The sequence below is a fragment of the Mus pahari genome, chromosome 2 (genome assembly GCF_900095145.1).
Source record: "Mus pahari chromosome 2, PAHARI_EIJ_v1.1, whole genome shotgun sequence".
NCBI lineage: Eukaryota > Metazoa > Chordata > Mammalia > Rodentia > Muridae > Mus > Mus pahari.
Window position 1 is genome coordinate 162030701 of NC_034591.1, and position 17706 is coordinate 162048406.

At 44.1% G+C, this 17706-nt stretch overlaps 1 protein-coding gene across 3 annotated transcripts in view; it reads left to right on the forward strand.

The window, feature by feature from the left end:
- Ccdc91 (coiled-coil domain containing 91) overlaps positions 1-10635 on the forward strand; it is a 165199-nt gene extending 154564 nt beyond the window's left edge. For 2 of the 3 annotated variants that reach the window (XM_029535495.1, XM_021190587.1), the window contains one exon: positions 9603-10635. In XM_029535495.1, the coding sequence (XP_029391355.1) occupies positions 9603-9713 (111 nt within the window). In that variant the 3' untranslated portion in view covers positions 9714-10635. The remainder of the gene's footprint in view (positions 1-9602) is intronic. The other variant, XM_029535494.1, reaches the window with a different exon arrangement.
- Positions 10636-17706: the final 7071 nt, after the last annotated feature.

The window sequence follows — 17706 nt, forward strand, 5'->3', positions numbered from 1 at the left end:
AAAAAAAAAAAAAAAAAAAAAAAAGACAGAAGGGAAATTTTCCCATCTTTGCTCTGTCGCCTTAATTAACTTGGAGAATAAACTTGCACACACAGATGCACTCTGGTGATGTGAGGCTAAGCCTACCTCACACTCACTTCCCTGAGTGTGCACTTAAGTTGTCAGAAATGGTATTCCTGCCCCTTACTAATCCTGTCTCCCAGCACCATTGCAGTAGTGTTGGGAAAGATTGGTTACATGAGAAAGTTTAAGTAACTTAGCCAATAAATATTTATAATTAATTAAAATATGTAGCCTAATATGTATAATTAACCTATAAATATTAAGAGGGAAGTGGGAAGTTTTATCAGCAGAGAATACCCCAAGAGGGGACAGGCCGATTTTGTTTGCTTTGTTCTTAGGAATACTCTTTTTAACTTGTGTGGGATGAATATAAATCAAGTCAAGAGATCAGAGTTACTTAAGTAGATAAGAAAATGACTAAAATGGGAACAGCCACACATGAGAGCTTCTATGCCAGGCTTATGGATTCATTACCACAACCCCCCCCCAAACTACCAATTCTGCTTTGTAGTGTAATGTTCAACAGACATTAGAAAACTAAAACACATCATTCCTTCCTTGGTGTCTCTTCCCCTACCCCCCGTAGAAATCTAGTGTGGTCCAGGCTGGCCTTGGGGATGTTTATCCTTTAGCCTGTCAAGTCCTGACACTACAAGCATGTGATACACACCTAGCTCCCTTTGTGACTCCTAAATTATTATCAGAAATTATGTTTTAATGATTGCTTGTTCAACCCCTAAGTTAAAGTTTCCAGCTCAACAAAATCTCCAGTCTTGTCCATGTAACATGTTGAGCTTGTTCCCCCATTCTTGTTCACGATCTAAAAGCTGAGTTTTTAAGGCTGGTGAGGTGGTTCTGATTCTACAGTCACCTGCTGCTCTGCCATGAGCACCTCATCGGGTGGCTCACACACATGCACACGTACACATACGCAAACACTCAAACAGACCTATGATTAAAATCTTTTTAAAAATAAAGTAAGTCAACAGCAATGTAAGGACATTTGGAAGTCTGAAGTCCAGATGAACACAAGGGCCAAATAGTGTCTGACAGCTTGGAGCCACTGGTGCTCGGTACTCTCTTTGGTCAGGGTGTTTGGGTCTAGGTACTCTTGCTGGCCAGGGTGCTTGGGTCTAGGTACTCCGTCTGGTGAGGGTGCTTGGGTCTGGGTGCTCTCTCTGGCCAGGGTGCTTGAGTCTGGATGTTCTCTCTGGCCAGGGCGCTTGTGTCTAGGTACTCTCTCTGGCCAGGGTACTTGGGTCTAGGTACTCTCTGTAGACAGGGTCCTTGGGACTTAATACACTTGTTGTTTGTGCCCACTGTACTCATAACATCTAACTGCCTCATTCATGCAACACTCCCAGCTCATTCTCCAGCAAGTATATCTTTGAAGTGGGGTGATGAAAAACACAAGAACATAAATAGCAAAGCCTGTCCCTATAAGGCTCTATCTTAGAGCTCCATCCTGGTGACTTTTCTTTACTTTCTACCTACTAACCCCAGAAACCATGTGGGTGGGTGGTTTTTGTCAACTTGACACAAGCTAGAGCTATCTGGGAAAAGGAGCCAAAGTTGAGAAGGTGCCTCTATTAGATTTGCTGTAGGCAAGTCTTTTGGGGCGCTTTCATTATTAATGATTATAGGAAGGCCTAGCTCACTGTGGAGGGTACTGCCCCTGGGCAAGTGGGCCTGGGTTGTACAAGAAAGCAAGCTGAGCAAGCCACAAGGAGCAATCCAGTAAGCAGCATGCCTCCATGGCCTCTGCTTCAGTTCTGACTCTAGGTTCCCTACCTCAGGTTCCTTCCATGACTCACCTTCATGGTAGAATACAGCTGTAAGCTGTAGCAAGACCTTTGCTCTACAGGTTGCTTTGGGGCATGGTTATGGGCATGGGCATGTCAACATGGTTATCACAGCATAGAAAGCACAGTAGGACCAACAGTGAGTGACCTGAAGATGTGTGCACTGCCCCCAGATTTCCAGTGTAGATGAAGAGGTGGCAAGCACGCGTCACCATAAGCCCTGTCTGAGCAGGTTCTGTCCCTGTTTTTATTTCTGCTTTTTCAGTATCGTCTGAGTTTAGCTTGGAGTGAAAGCAAAACCTCCTTCATTTGTACTGTGAGGGAGAGACTTACTGCTTCCTCCATTCTCAGATCCAGGTAGGAGGCAGCAGTGATTCTGAGAAGGGACAACAGGGAAGGTGCTTCCTCCCTCCATTCCCTTGAGAGCATAAATCTGCTTAAAATGTGCCAGGCAGTTGGTATAGTTTACAGTGATCAGATTTCCATGATCATGTACACAGTACAAAACCCATGAAGATGGAGAAGGTTTCAAAGGAAAAAATATATTCACAGTAAGTTTCATTCAATTAAATGGTGCTTTAGTAAAATGTCATGGGTTCAATTTTAGGTACTAAGTCATGAGAATCCCTAACCAAATATGCACCCCAGCACACACTGGTCTTGGATGGACCAACTACTTTACTAGTTGGAAATGCAGAAGTGAATGGGCAGAGGTCACCCAGGCTTAAGGGGGCTGTGCCCTGCAAGGTGTGCTTAGCACCACATGGTGGGTGTCAGTCAGGTTGAAAGCCTTTGTTTCATTAGGAACAGAAGGGAGTTTTACACTTTTGCTGTATAGCTGCTGAGATTTCCAGGTTGTTAAAGGAAGTGTTTCTTTTCATGAAATATTCAATAAGCTGAATTTCCTTTAAATGCTTTTGGTGTGTTTTGAGGGATCCTTTTGTGTATTAGTTTCTGAAATTTACTGAATCTCTGTGGAGGGATGAAGCTTGCATTGTTTGATGGCTGCCTCTGCCAGGTTTTCTGGCACCTTGACAGGCTTTTGCATTTGGGTAATGCAACATAAACAACCCCTGTGTATTTATAGCAAAATAGACCCTGTGCCAAGGCCCCCAGTCATAACTGAAGCTCTTATCTGAGAAGCCATGCATGCTGTGGTTGGAGGAGAGGTTTGGGTATCACACACACCTGGTGTTAAATCTGCCCGCTCTTCCACTTGGGCAAGTCATAACCTTTCAGAGCCCAATTGCCCCACACACACAATTGCCAGGAGAATAAAATCATGGCTTAGGGGTAGGCTCACAAAACAGAGGTACTTTAAGAACCAGTGTCCTGCTCCTTAGACACGCAGGGAAGCCATGTAGCTTCTCAGACAGTCTGGAAATCAGTGTCCAAGGGACCAGTTCCTTAAAACCCCAGGTGATGGTGTCCAGATTATTGAGCCAGAGACACTCTGGGAAGCAGTAGTTAGCTCTCCGTCTCTGTAAACTCTAAATCGAGGGTCTTATTTTCTGGTCATGTTGAAGTTGCCACTGGCAGAGCTAGGACTGCTGGAACCAGGCCTCTCCCTTTAGATTTCCTGAGCCTCTCTCTCCTCAGGAGGCGTGCTCCTGACAGCACAGGAAGCCCCTGCCAACTCCCATATCTACTTCAGGATTCTGTTTCCTGGCCAAGCACTGCTACTGAGCCTGTGAAGTTGAGCAGGATTGTGTGCTGAGGTGTGTGCATGCATGACAGTGTGTATTGTCGCTTTAGTGAAGAACAGAAGTGAGTGCTTACATTCCCTGTGGGATCTGTGGTAGTTTGAGATGAGAAGGCAGAGCTGCTTACATAAAAGAACTTACTTAAGACGGCTCAAGAACAGAGAAGTTCTTACCGTAAGACATCTTAAAACACAGCAACAGCCCTTCAGTTGTGGCTCGTGCATTTTAGACTCTGTACCGCTTTTCATTTACTCTCGATGAGCATCTGTAGTCCATCTGGAACATGGGAAAGTTACACGACGTCTTTTTGTGGTAACTTCTGAGATGCACTGGAGGCGTACTCTGAGCTGGCGGTCATCATGGAGTGAATGTTCTGATGAAGAGGCCAGACCCGCAAGCTCTCAAGTTCAAGGTTAAGGCAACTGACATTGCCTCGGGTCAAACCACTGCCCAGACTGTTGAGTCCTTCAAGTCTGATTTATTCTAAACATTTATTTTATGTGACACTAATTTCCCTGAAGTTGATCCAAAACATCTCTGTCAACATGGTTATAATAATGCCACAGATGTGTTCCCAGCGATGGACTCTGCATCTGACCTTTAGCTTTTTATACAGTGTGGACTCTCACATCAGACTTATTTATCTAAAAATAGAAAAGTCCTTTTAATAGAAAAACTACTTACAGCAGGCATGTGCATAACAGTGTAATCGTAGGGAGCCTCTGGTAAAGCAACCAGACAGGTTACTGTGATTGTTCTTCAGCTGTGTTGCGTAGGCACACAACATGATGACACAGGGCAGCACAGGGGAAGTGGCAGTGCCCATCCAGAAGCGCCCAAGCACCACAATGTCAGAACCTGACGGATGGCTCAGAGAAAGTCCAGGGTCGTGTGTGTGTGTGTGTGTGTGTGTGTGTGTGTGTGTGTGCACATATATTTATATGTGTGTGTATCTGTGTGAAATTGTACATGTGCGTGCACATTTGTGTGTGTTTAAGTGTACATTTATGTATGTGCATGTGTGTACGCATGCGTGTATGTGTGTGTTCATGTTTGTGCATGTGTGAGTATGTGTGTTTGATTATGTGCACAGTTTTGTGTGCATGTGTGTGCACGTGTGTGCGCACGTGTGCATACACACTGCATCTGGAAGTTGGTGGTGGTTTTAAGTCAGGACAGGATGTTGTATTATCATCCAGAGCTTTCCCATGTACCTCTGGGCATAGAGCAGGTACTTTAGGAATGAGCATCTACAGAGCCTATCTTATCAGAAACAAACATGGAAGACTCTTGTTGATCCATAACAGCCAGATTCCAATGCTTTGAAATATCCCTCTAAGAACTGGGTTTTTGCCTTTTTCATACAGAGGACTATCAAGAATGCAAGCGTAGATTCTTAACTGCACATTGTGATGTGGGAAATTCAGACTGAGCAGTTCAGTCTAACCATTAAAGCTCCAAAACTGCACAAGCACTGGAGCAATCATCCGCTGTCCTCCATGTGTTTGCAATTTGTTTGATTAGGGTCTAGACAAACTTTTAGAAGAAATAATATGGTAGGATATATTTCAAATTTTGTTTTATATATCCATGATTATAAAGTTTAAAAAGTCAGGGAACTATTACCTGTATCCTAGTCATTCGGGGACTTCTGACCCTGGTTCACTTTTAGTCAATGTCATTGGCATAAGCTATGCATTTGGGAAGAGGGACTCTCAGCTGAGAAAATTTTCTCACCAGACTGGCCTGTGGGCAAGCATGTGGGGCATTTTCTTGTCTTATGATTGTTGAAGGTCCCAGCCCACTAGGTACCATGACCTATGCAGGTGACCCTGGATGGCAAACCATAGGTATGAGGAGCAAGCCAGTAAGCAGGTCTCCCCAGGCCTCTGCTTTAGTTCCTGCCCTGACTTTCCTGATGATGGACTATTACCTGTAATTAGAAAATGAAATTAACCCTTTCATCCCAAGTGGCCTTTGGTTCTGGTAAGCACCATAACAGTAGAAACCCTGACTAAGCTCCTGCTCAACCATTCCACATGGCCTAGCTACATCACATGTGGGGACAGCCCTGAAGGACTCTGTGTCCCCTACTGAAATGTTTGTACTTCCCTCTTTATTTCCCCTCCATTCATAGCAACAACAGAGAAATAGATTCAGCCTAGACATGTTGACAGATGGATAATGAAGAAATGTAGTATGTACGGGCAATAGAATTTTATTCAGCCATAAAGAAAAGTGAAGCTTGCAGGATAAATGGGTTGGTCTGGAAGTTATTATCAGAAGCAGAGTAACTCAGACTGAGAAAGGGAAGCACCACATCTTCTCTGTCGTATGCTCATCTTCACAGTTAATGTTCAAATTTGTCTGTGTGTGGCTGGGACAGTGAGGATAGGCCATAAAGCCAGAGCAGGAACCACAAGAGGGTGATGAAGAACTTGAAAGGAGGGGAGGCAGGCAATGAAATACATGTGACATGAATGTTGGGGTAGCCAAGGGTGAAAGGTTACAGGAGGACCAACAGATTACATTTGAAAATGTAATAGTGAAGCCTGTGAATTTGTATGCTAATACCAAAGTAATAAAAATGCACTGGCATCCTTTAGAATTGTGCATTTCATATACTCAACAGAAAGCCCTTTGGTGAAAACAGAATATGTTACTGCACACATCACAGAATAGGAAGCTGCCATGACACAGAGGCCCCCATGACACATGAGATGAGAAACTGCCATGACACAGAGGCTCCCATGGGACACGGATGAGAAGCTGTCATGACACAGAGGCTCCCATAGGACACGGATGAGAAGCTGTCATGCCTCACCAAAGCTATTTAAGGCACTTAAATCAGTTTACAACAGACTCATCCACTACTGGAGGCATGAAGCTCCAAGCTCAGATGTCAGAGCCTGGTTCTCCTTGCAGACACCAGAGTACACTGGAGCCCTGGTCTCTGTCTCTGGTGACAGCTTCCAATCTTTGCCATGTGTCTTCTCCCATCTCCAGTCTTTGATAGCCCCTCTGTTGTCTTGGTGTCTCTTAGAGGCATTGGTGGTTGTGTTTAGGGCCCACAGTTATCCTGTATGGACTCATCGTATGTACAGACCTTTTTCCTAAACAAGGACACATTCATAGCTATGGAGGCTTGGACTAGTGGGTGTAGCTTAAGCACTGTGAGTTTCTTCAGTCCTTAGATGTTAATACTTGACTTTTATTGACACCTAAGAAGAGACATCAGTTTTGTTTTAAATGGAGCTCCTGGTTGAGCTTTAGGTTTTTTTGGAAGGCTTTATTTTCTTGTTTTGTTGTTTTTGAGTTTTGAGGCAGTCTTCCAGCCCCAGACGCTTCAGACTCATTACAGAGATGAAGCCATCATTGAGTTCCTGATGCTCCTGCCTCACCCATTCCAGTGCTGGGATGGCAGGCGTGTGCCTTAGGGCATTGTGCATTTAACACAGAATCAGTCGAACACCCATGAAGCTACCTCCAAAACACCTGAAAAAGAAAGGAAGGGTTTTCGGGCTGTGTTTTTATCTGAGAATAATATACTTCTGAGTTTTGCTGTTTTGTGCTTTCTGAAAAAGTTAAGACTCTATCTGGTCTCTTTCTTCTAAATGTTACTATTGTTACACATGTCTACTGATTAATCCTCTTTTAAGATGACCATATGCGATGGATGACTTTAGGACTGTAGTAAGATAGTGTGACTCAGTGTGGAGACAGTCGAGGCCAGGAGAACAATGGACACTGGAGAACTGTTAAGGCAGGTGTCTACACATGTGCAGAGGGGTCACAGGTCACCTTGCAGATAGCAGTCTGTGGCCTAAGCAGTTGCTACAAGCTGGACTCGGTGCGTCTCTGTTAGGGTTTCTGTTGCTGTGGATAAAACTATATATAGTGAAGGCAGGTTGGGGAGGGAAAGATTGATTTCAGATTAGAGCTTCTCCATAGGCTATTACTGTGGGAGGTGAAGAACCTGGAACAAGAACCGATGTAGAGGTCGTAGAGGAATGCTGCTTACTGGCTTGCTCTTTATGGCTTACTCAGCTGCTCTCTTCCAAAGCCCAGGACTGTCTGCTCACAGGTAACACCACCACAGTGATCTGGGTCCTCCCGTATCAGTCAGCCAAGGAAACAGGTAACACCACCACAGTGATCTGGGTCCTCCCATGTCAGCCAAGGAAACAGGTAATACCACCACAGTGGTCTGGGTCCTCCCGTATCAGTCAAGGAAACCCACCATATGTGAGCCTGTGTATCATCCTAGAATATCTAATAAATGTGTCAAAGTGTAAATATTCAGTGGGAACTATGTAGCTGCTTAAAAAAACAGAGTAAGGACATAGTCCCTCATGCTTGGCACTGGTGACCTGGTACACTCACTCTGGAAAGCAGTTTTGTCATACCAGTTAAAACTTAAACAGCTTATATACCATAGAAGTTCCACATGCTAAGTCTGTCCAGGAGGTTATGAACATCTTCTCATCTGAATGATATACACTTGGATTTTAAATTTCCTTATTTCTTCAGAGACAACGAGAGAGAGAGGGGGTGGAGGAGAGAAGGAGAGAGAGAAAGAGAGAGCTTTGCACATCCCTTGTGGATGAGTCTGGACCGCCTGTCGCTCTTGGAATTTACTGTACATCAGCCATTCCCAGTAGGTGCTGTGGCTCTGACTGCTCCTCTGCACAGATCAGTTCAGTCGCCCTCATAAACTTGATAAGTGCCCAGCATGCCCAGACCTAATTCTAGAAGCTAAGAACAGTCATTCTCAAGGTACAAGGGTCCGCTCACCTGGGATCAAGGGTGTCTCGTGTGTAATCCTGTGAGTACAAGTGTTTGTTTTTATATCTGCCCAGAGGCATCACATGACAAAGGAAGAAAAAGAAAGGTTGAGAGAAGAAGGCCAGCAGGGCCTCTTCTGTACATTCATGGGATCTCAGAACTGAAGAGTCTTGTCCAGCCCAGTTCTGTTACACAACTGTTTTGTTAGATTTCATGCTCTGTCATTTTTCTCTTTTGACCGTTTTGTATTCTGGTTAATGATCCTGAATTCCAGTGGGTTATGAAGTATAGTTTAATAGAGAGTCCTCACTTGGATGCAGAGGTGCTTGTAGGAAGGGTGTAAGACAGGGTTATGTATAAAATAGACTCCACAGCTCTCACTTGACGACTCCCATTGTGGGCCTGGGCTTCTTTCTTGCTGTTAGTGTGTTCCTTTGTGCACCATTAGTGACATCATCTTCACCATGCAGAACGCTCTTAGTAGATAACTTAGATAACTGTCTTTGCCGGACCTCATTTTTGTCACTGTAACCCTAATTTAAAATTTCTCAGCAGGAATAGATCGCACAGGTTTTAACATTATCAAATATTTCTTAAAGATCGATTTTATTGTTACTTATGTTAGTGTCTATGTGGTAGAGGCAAGTGTGTATGTGGATACATTCAGAATCCAGGAAGGGCATCAGGTCCCCAGAAGAGGAGTTAAGGTAGTTGTAAACCTATATGTGGGTACTGGGGACCAAACTGGAATCCTCTGCAAAGGCAGCACTGCCCTTAACCCTAAATGGCAAGCTGCCCCCCCAGCCCCCTCCCCTCCACCCACCTCCAGCCCCCTGCCCCAGTCATTTTGCATAGTCCTCTCCACCCCCAGCAGTATGCTGAATTGAAGTGTGATGGCATTGGCTAATCTTTGTGTCCTATGCATCTCTGGTATTCATAGGATCTTGGAGGATGTTTGGTCTATTCTTTAAGAGCCAGCATGTTTGTGCTCATATTTTCTAAAAATCATTCTGATATTCTACATACAACTTCTCCAGTAACTACAGACCACAGTCAGCCGTGAGAGTACAATGTCACCCTGTAAGCCTGGATAACAGGTGAACAACCTTGATACAGGCAGACGGTTGGAAATCCCACTGAGCTTCGAATCTTTCTACCAGAAAGGTCCTAGAGTTTTTCACTGGTGTCCTACTGGAATTCTCCCCACTGATGTTTCTCTTTCTCTCTCTCCTTTCTAAACAATCAACAGCTCGATCAAGTCACCCGCCAGCGTAGCCTGTCCAGCCTGGAGCTGTTCCTCTCCTGTGCCCAGAAGCAGCTGAGTGCTTTAATAGCTACAGAGCCTGTTGACATTGAGTAGAGATGAAGCAGATCCATCGGTCATTAAGCCTGCCCACTCTGAAGCTGTTTGTCTCCTGCGCCCAGAAGCAGCCGAGGGCTCTAATGGCCGTAGAGCCTGGTGGCATTGAATAAAGGGAACGTGATGGGCTGCCTTGCCCTGGCCATTGTGTCAGTCACTAGACTTCTAAGTTAGATGCTATGACTTGGACAAGTGCTCTTGTTTTCTGTTTAAACCTGGAAAGTGGTTTCCAGTTCCAGAATGAGCCACAGCAGTTTCCACAAGACCCATCAACGGATCTAACTTATTCTCTGCTATTTTATCACGAGTAGCGATGGAAGAGTGTCTATGACCCAAAGTCATGGAAAAGTGGTGTGTTATCCAGAGTGCATCAGGTAATCCTATACAGCTTCTGGTGGCCTGATGACACTGTATTTGGTAAAGGATTACCTTGTGACCACCTCAAGGTGATATGTAGGGAGCAACCACTGTGTAGCCATGCATTTACTTGATTCTAAGTAGAGTGGGCAGACACATTGGCGTGGCCTTGTTCTGACTAACCTGACCTCTTCCCCACACATGGCCCCATGTGTTTCCATAGATTTACCAAGAGTGAACACCACTAGCTGGCCAGCCTTGGAGCAGCTGCCCCGTGTGAACTGGGGTGTGTGGCCCGGGCTTGCTTCAAAGGCTTGAGATCATGTTTCATAATCTAATATCTGGTTAAAAAAAAATAACAGAAATCTACATATCTATTTAATCAAATACCAGACATACGGGATAAATTGGGATGTTGATAATTTATGAGCAGTATGCTCCACCATGAAATCATGAGTTATCACGGGATGTTACACGCACGTCCTGCAGTGCCTCTGCTTCCTGGGGCTTTGTATTTGGGGGGGCGGGGGATTTCTCAATATAATAAAAGGAACTCCAAAAAGTTGCTTGGTTGTCATGTTTTTGTTTTTGTTTCTTAAAAGATCGGGGCCTCATTGTGTAGTCCTGCTTCAGAATCAAAGTTGTGCCTTTGTCTCCTGTGTGCTGGGAAAGCATGTTCCACCATGCTAGACCACAGTTTATTAATTCTTTAAAAATACTGTTTCTTAAAAAAGGGAAAAAAAAGTTTCTTTCTCAAACCATGAATGATTGTGTTTTGTGAACACTCCCCCTTAAATAGTGACAGTATTTACCAAGAAGCTTACAACTCCTTAGTTATCAAAACTTAAGTAGAATTCAGAGTAAGCAAGCCATTAGCCTGAATTGCTGCTACATGGGAAAAGTGAGGAGAGTTTTGATTTCAGAAAGAAGCCAGTAGGTCTGGGCCCAGTATTTAAGTTCACTTGACACTTTCTTTCCAAAATAAATGTCGGGAAGCCATCACACATCACTCAGATTGGCCTTAGGCTAGTGTGGGTTATAGGTCACTGTTGCTGAGGTCCAGAGAAAGCAGAGATGCCAGGAGAATATCTAGTCTTGAGTCTGCCTTACCAAACTACCACAGGAGGCTGTGTCTTTCTGATTGGGGTTCCAACTTTGTTATCTATACAAAGTAGGTGTTCTCTTAGAATGAGTTAGATCTGTCAGCATATGAAGACTGAGGAACACTGACCAAGTCCCATGCTACTCCGCTTGGGGTTATTGCTATACCTTCTCCATGGGGTGTCCTTAAAGATGCCTGGAAGTCCGTTTGTGAAGCCGGACGGGTGTGTATAGCGATTCTTTAAGCTCAACTAGCTAATGGTGTTGGGTGGTACTTAAGGTATATTTCCAACTAAATGCATTGTGGTTTTTGTTTGGTTATCAAAAGAACCTAGACCACCTCAGGTGGCAAGCACCAGGAAAAGGAGATGATCAGGCACTTCTACTGCACAGGTAAGCCTCCATCCTGGACATGCGAACCCCACGGAGTCTCATCAAAGTCTGCAAGCAAGCCCATCACTTTCACTTTTTTGACAGGTACAACTATTTTCAAATTACAAATCTGACACTACCATTCTTGGGTGGAAAAGACCCCCAACCCCACGTGAGTGGAACTGCCTAGTATTTCGCAAGTAGGTAACCCTGGATAGGAAGCGACATGTTGGAGTTTATTAAATAGACTGAGTTTCTCATTTGAGATTCAGCCTTGGGCCTTTTAACACTGGCCTCTGCTTCAGGCTGCTGTGGCCCAGGGCTCCCTCCATAGTGGCAGCACCTCAGGTGCACATCCTGTCTTATCTTAGTATCCTAAGCCAGCCACATTCTAGGTGGGGCCTTTAGATACATAGCCTAACACAGCCTAGCCCACTAGGACTCGGTTTCCTCATGTGTGGCAGAGAAATGATTTGTAGACTGTAAAACAATGCTGGTACTCTGTGTGATGAGGCATGTTGATGTGACCTTCGCTGCGCAGTGATAAACTCAGGGTGGTGGCCACAGGCAAACACTCAAGCTGTTATCTTTAATTCTTCACCTTGATTAAGGGTTCTGCAGCTGAAGACCTGACATTTACTGGAACTCCAGTGAAAAGTTAACTGGTAAGTCACTGAGTGTACCCCAAAAAGGTTTCTCTTCCAAAGTCAGAGCTTATTTAAACCCTATGTTCTGAGTCCTGAACTCTACGGTAAACCCAGATATTCCTGGAGTATTCCGGTCCACTTTCCCCTTACGCTAGCCAGAGCCCATGTGAATTACCTTTACCAAAGAAACAGCAAAGAAGGCTGTACAAAAGATCCAAGTACAAAATCCCTGGATACCCAGTGAGTGCCAGTTTGTCTCCACATACTAGTCCACGCTAAAATGGGAACACTTAGATTTTTTGTAAGGAATGTTGAATATATAACTGAACCAGTCTCTTGTTGTCTGACAAAGCTGAAAAAGTCACAGACCCCTGCGACTGAGCAGGTCACTGTCAGCTCAGTCGCAGGGGTCTGTGACTTTTTCAGGTGACCTGCTTACACATTTTTTTGTCATTTAGAATCAATGCTGATTTAAAGTCCTGTCCCTTAGCTACGTGCTGATTCATGCCAGAGTTCAAGGAGCCAACTTAGTCCTTTTCCTGGGGTTGGCTATACTGCAGAGTCAGGTATCTGTAATTATAACTGCTTTTGAATGTTTTAATATAGTTTTACAATTAGACTGGATTAAGTTAGAAAATCCTGTATTTAAACAGTAAAGACAAAAGCACTGCTGAAAAAGGAGAATTTTGAATAATAAATTCCAAGGTAGGAAATATATACACACTCACATACCTGAGATGAATAGTTGGGTCAAAGCTCTCAATGCCAGTAAACAGCTCTGCTATGTCCCAAAGATTGCTGACAACACACAGAAATTCAGTGAGCCAAGCAACTGTAGGTCACTTATCATAAACTACAGGCATCACAGGCCTCTTAGCAACAATACCAGCATCACAACTTAGCAACAGCACAGCATCATAGGGCCTTTACCTTAGCAACAACACCAGCATCACAGCCCTTTACCTTAGCAACAATGCCAGCATCACAGGCCCTTTACCTCAGCAATACCACCAGTGTTACCAAGTAAGGAGAAGCAGCTAAGACTACCAGACATTGAAAGCCAGTAAACTAAATCTATATTTCTTTTTAAACAGATGTTTTACACCTTTGGCCCCTTACAAAAGCCTATTTGACCATCAGTCTTTGATTTTTTTGTGCACAGGAGGGAAGTTACTCTATTCTAGGGCCATTTCTGTCTGCTTTCTCCCAGAGAGTTAGATAGTTCCACCCCAGTAGCCTACCTGCCATCAGTGCCACTGAATGTGTCACATAGATCATCATAATAATTAAATGTCATTGTTATCCTAATTCAGAGTTTGTGTTCTTATGTCATCTTCCCCCAAAGAGAACCTACATGAGGTGTGTGTGTATGCACGTGTGTGCAGGTTGCACAGAGGCAGTGGAGGATGTCACGTGTCCACTTCTATCACTTTCCTCAATCCCTTGAAATGGTCACTCTGGGCCTATAGCTAGGCTACCAGCCAGCAAGCCCCACCATTATTCCACCCCACCCCCCAGTGTTTTGTGCATTTGAGGATATTCCTTGCTTTTACATGGGTGTAAGAGGTTCAAAATCATCCTCAAGTCTGCACACCAAGTGTTCTTATGTACTGACCTGTCTCCCCAGTCCTTGTATCTGTTTTTGTATCACATCAGTAAAGCATTTTACAGTGGCTGCTTCTAGTGACCTCAATATATAGTTGACTTAATAACCAAATCAATAAGTAAAACACTCACAAAAATTAATGAGCTAATACCCAGCTAATAGATCCTGATTACTGATTGATAGGATTTAACTAAAACCACTATATCTCTAAATCACTAAATGAGGTCCCATAACAACCTCTAGTCACCCATATACAATACTATGTAGCCTGTGATAAATTACCAGAGTCTGAAAACTCTAAAGCAAATTCAGCCTGTGATAAATTACCAGCCTGAGAACTCTAAAGCAAATTTTTCATGTCCTACTATTGTTCAGTGAGTTAATTTCCTTGCTAGAAGTGTTCTACTAAAATTCACAAGGTTGTCCAAGATGAGGAGCAGAGAAGAAATATGTGGCAACATCTATATGAAATAACCTTTGGGTACAGGGACCTTATAGGAGCCAGAAAGCATCTTCATTTGAGGGAGTAGGCTCTGTCCTCTATTGGAGTGGGCAAGGAGGCCGAGGGGCAGTGGAAGGAGGTCTTCTCTTCCAGGGTAGGATGTTACAGGGCCCAGGAATAGTGGGCTTGTGTAAGAAGGGAGGCATCAGATCAGACTGGATCAAAAGGTGTATAAGTACTTCTAAAAACAGGCTGAACTCAGACAAGAGCCTTTCTAAAATCTCTGATCCCAACATGTGACACAGACTAGCCCATATGGGGAAATACACAGAAATCAAGAAGCACTCTTATTCAGAAGGTAGGAAAATTTGACTCAGTGCTGGCGAACATTCAGTTGTCGGAAGTCTGGAAGCTGACTTAGAAAAAAATAATACAGCCACAGAATGTACAAATCGCTGACTTTAACACAACTCACTAGGGCAGATTCTAGAAAATTCTTTGTGGCAAGATATGTATGTGATGAATGTTGAATCTTTGCCCATTTCATTGAGGTATTGTTTTCTAGAAATGGTAGTAACTCTGGTCATGGGCACAACGCTGACCTTTATAAACCATTTTCCCTGAAGTGTTTTTGGTTGATGCCTATTTCTCATAAATGCCAGAAATATAAATGTTGAAAGTCCATAAAAATGTTGACTACTTTGATATTAAATTAGTAAATTAATGGTTATTAGTGCATTATGAATTCATCTTGTTGCTGCTACAAAATGCCTGATGCAAGCAACTTAAGAGTTCATTTTGATTCCCAGTTCCAGGTTACAGCTTGTCATGGAATCACAGCTGTGCCATCATGGCAGAGGAATCACATCTGAAGGGGTGTTGTGGGGCTGGACACGGCCTGTCCACAGACATGCAGCCCACAGAGAAAGATGGATTCTAGTGCTCAGATGACTTCTGCTTCAGTCTGAACACCCCAACCCTACCCGTGACAGTGGTGCTGCCCACGGTTACTGTGTACCTTCCCAGTCCAATTAACCTAGATGATCCCTCACCAGCAAGCCAAGAGATTTGTCTCCTAAGAGAGTAGATCTTGTCAAGTTGACAGGATGAAATCTCACAGTGAGTTAGCCTTTAAAACTCATTTATATTGGTAATACTTTTAGACAAACAAGGTTTGTGTCTAGTAATTTAGAAAGCTAAAATTTATTACCAACATTTCTTTTTCTTATTCTTCCCTGTTTTTTTCTCATTAAGCAGAGGAAAGATACACTAAGTTAAATCTGACATGTGCTACCAGCTATAGAAAATGAGAAAACTCAGTAGATATAAAGTTTTGAGATTTTAGGAGATTGTCTACCTCATTCTAAGCACTCTAGAATAATAGCCTGTCCTTTAATAAGAGTTAAGATCACGTTTAAATAAATGAAATTCTTCCAGTGTGCTCAAGGGTTCTACCTGTGTGAACCCTGTGCCGAGATGCCAGTTCCCCACAGGAAGAGGATGTGGTCTCAGAAATGTGGTTTATGCCTATTTGCAAGTATATTCTCTGTTGTATGTAAAATATAGTTCACAAAGAAGCCCAAGAATTCCTTATCACCCATAATGCAGTGCTGGGTGGACTCTAACCCCAAGTCAAAGGGCTGGTAACCTCATCCATTTCTTTGGTACTTTTTAAATGGTGTGTGTGTGTGTGTGTGTGTGTGTGTGTGTGTGTGTGTGTGTGTGTGTGTGTTGTGCACATGCCCCCACACATGTGCACGGAAGCTAGAGGACACCTCTCCCTTGACTACTTCCACGGGTGGTGAAAGCCCAGCTCCTACAATGGGCTTGAAACACTGAGCCGTCTCTCCAGCTCCCCACGCACTGCTTAGCCTCTCCATACTGGAATCATAAGATGCTGGTGGCCAACTGTTTGCCCTTTCCTCCTTAGTTCTGAATCTTCATTTAGCTGCCTACTTATTGTATTGACTGATGCTTGTTGTTTCACAACCAGAAATCTTCGCCCCTGGAGTTTTAGAACCGAAGTCCTGCCTCCTGAAGCCCTCAGCAGGCAAGGCTCTGCCATCCATCCCAATGTGCCAGTGGAAGAGAGGAGAAAGAGTGAAAAGCAAGCAAAGAAGATTTAATATATTTTAGAAGGGATGAGTCAAGATAACCCCAAGTTCACCCTCGAGCATTGACATGAGCTTTAGGCTTAAAGAGAAAGAACTGGGACTGAGGACAGAGGTGTGAAATCAAACAGCAGAAGGCTTGGCTGGACATTGGCTCAGTACTGATTGTGTAAAGAGAGCTGATGGACTGTGGACTGTCACTGCCTTCTCAGCATGGGGTGGGGGGAGGGGACAGTTTGGTTCTTGTAGTGAGACCTGTTTCTGGCTACAGCCTCCCCAACAAAGATGATAGTGCCTATCCAGGAGACAGACTGTCCTCTGAGGATGGTCTTCTGGAATCCAGGGTGACAGCAGGTTTAGCACTGTCTTTGTGTGTTTTAGCCCTAAATGGGAATGAGCTATTAGGCAGAAGCTATTCTTAGTGACTAACAAATGTGTAAAACTGACAGGAATCTGGCCCCAAAAGGAGGAGCCACAGAAAGGTGGCAGAGAAGCCAGCTTCACCCTGCTTTTATTTCTGTGTGGACCCAAGTAAGTTGTCACTGCTTCTCAGCAAAAGCAGGGTCCATCCCTGATATAGCGGCCTCTTGTGAGGCTATGCCAGTGCCTGGCAAACACAGAAGTGGATGCTCACAGTCAGCTATCAGATGGAACACAGGGCCCCCAATAGAGGAGCTTCAGAAAGTACCCAAGGAGCTGAAGGGGTCTGCAACCCTATAGGTGGAACAACAATATGAACTAACCAGTACCCCCTGAGCTCGTGTCTCTAGCTGTATATGTAGCAGAAGATGGCCTAATTGGCCATCATTGGGAAGAGAGGCCCCTTGNTCTTGCAAACTTTATATGACCCAGTACAGGGGAACACCAGGGCCAAAAATGGGGAGTGGGTGAGTAGGGGAGTGGGGGGAGGGGTATAGGGGACTTTGGGGATAGCATTTAAAATGTAAATGAAGTAAATATCTAATAAAAATTGGGGAAAAAAGCAGGGTCCGTGTGCCTGTGGTATGCATCTGAAGACTTTTTTAGTACTTAATCTTAGTGGACAGAAAGCCACACTCAACAACACGCACACACGTGTGCGCACACATACACACACACACACACACACACAAGTGCACTCGCACACACACACTTGGTTGCATCACTTCATAGTGTAGCCTGAGACACCTACTTCCCCAGCCATCTCCTTCCCACTTCTTGCCCAGTGTCTTCATGATCTCTTACTTAGGGATTTGAAGTAGAATGCAGATGAGCTCTATTCCACACTTGCCCCTCAGAATCTCCTCAGTGTCATGATTGACTGAGACCTAAGCTAAAGTCTCCAGAAAGATATGTTTACACCTTCATCTTGGATTGT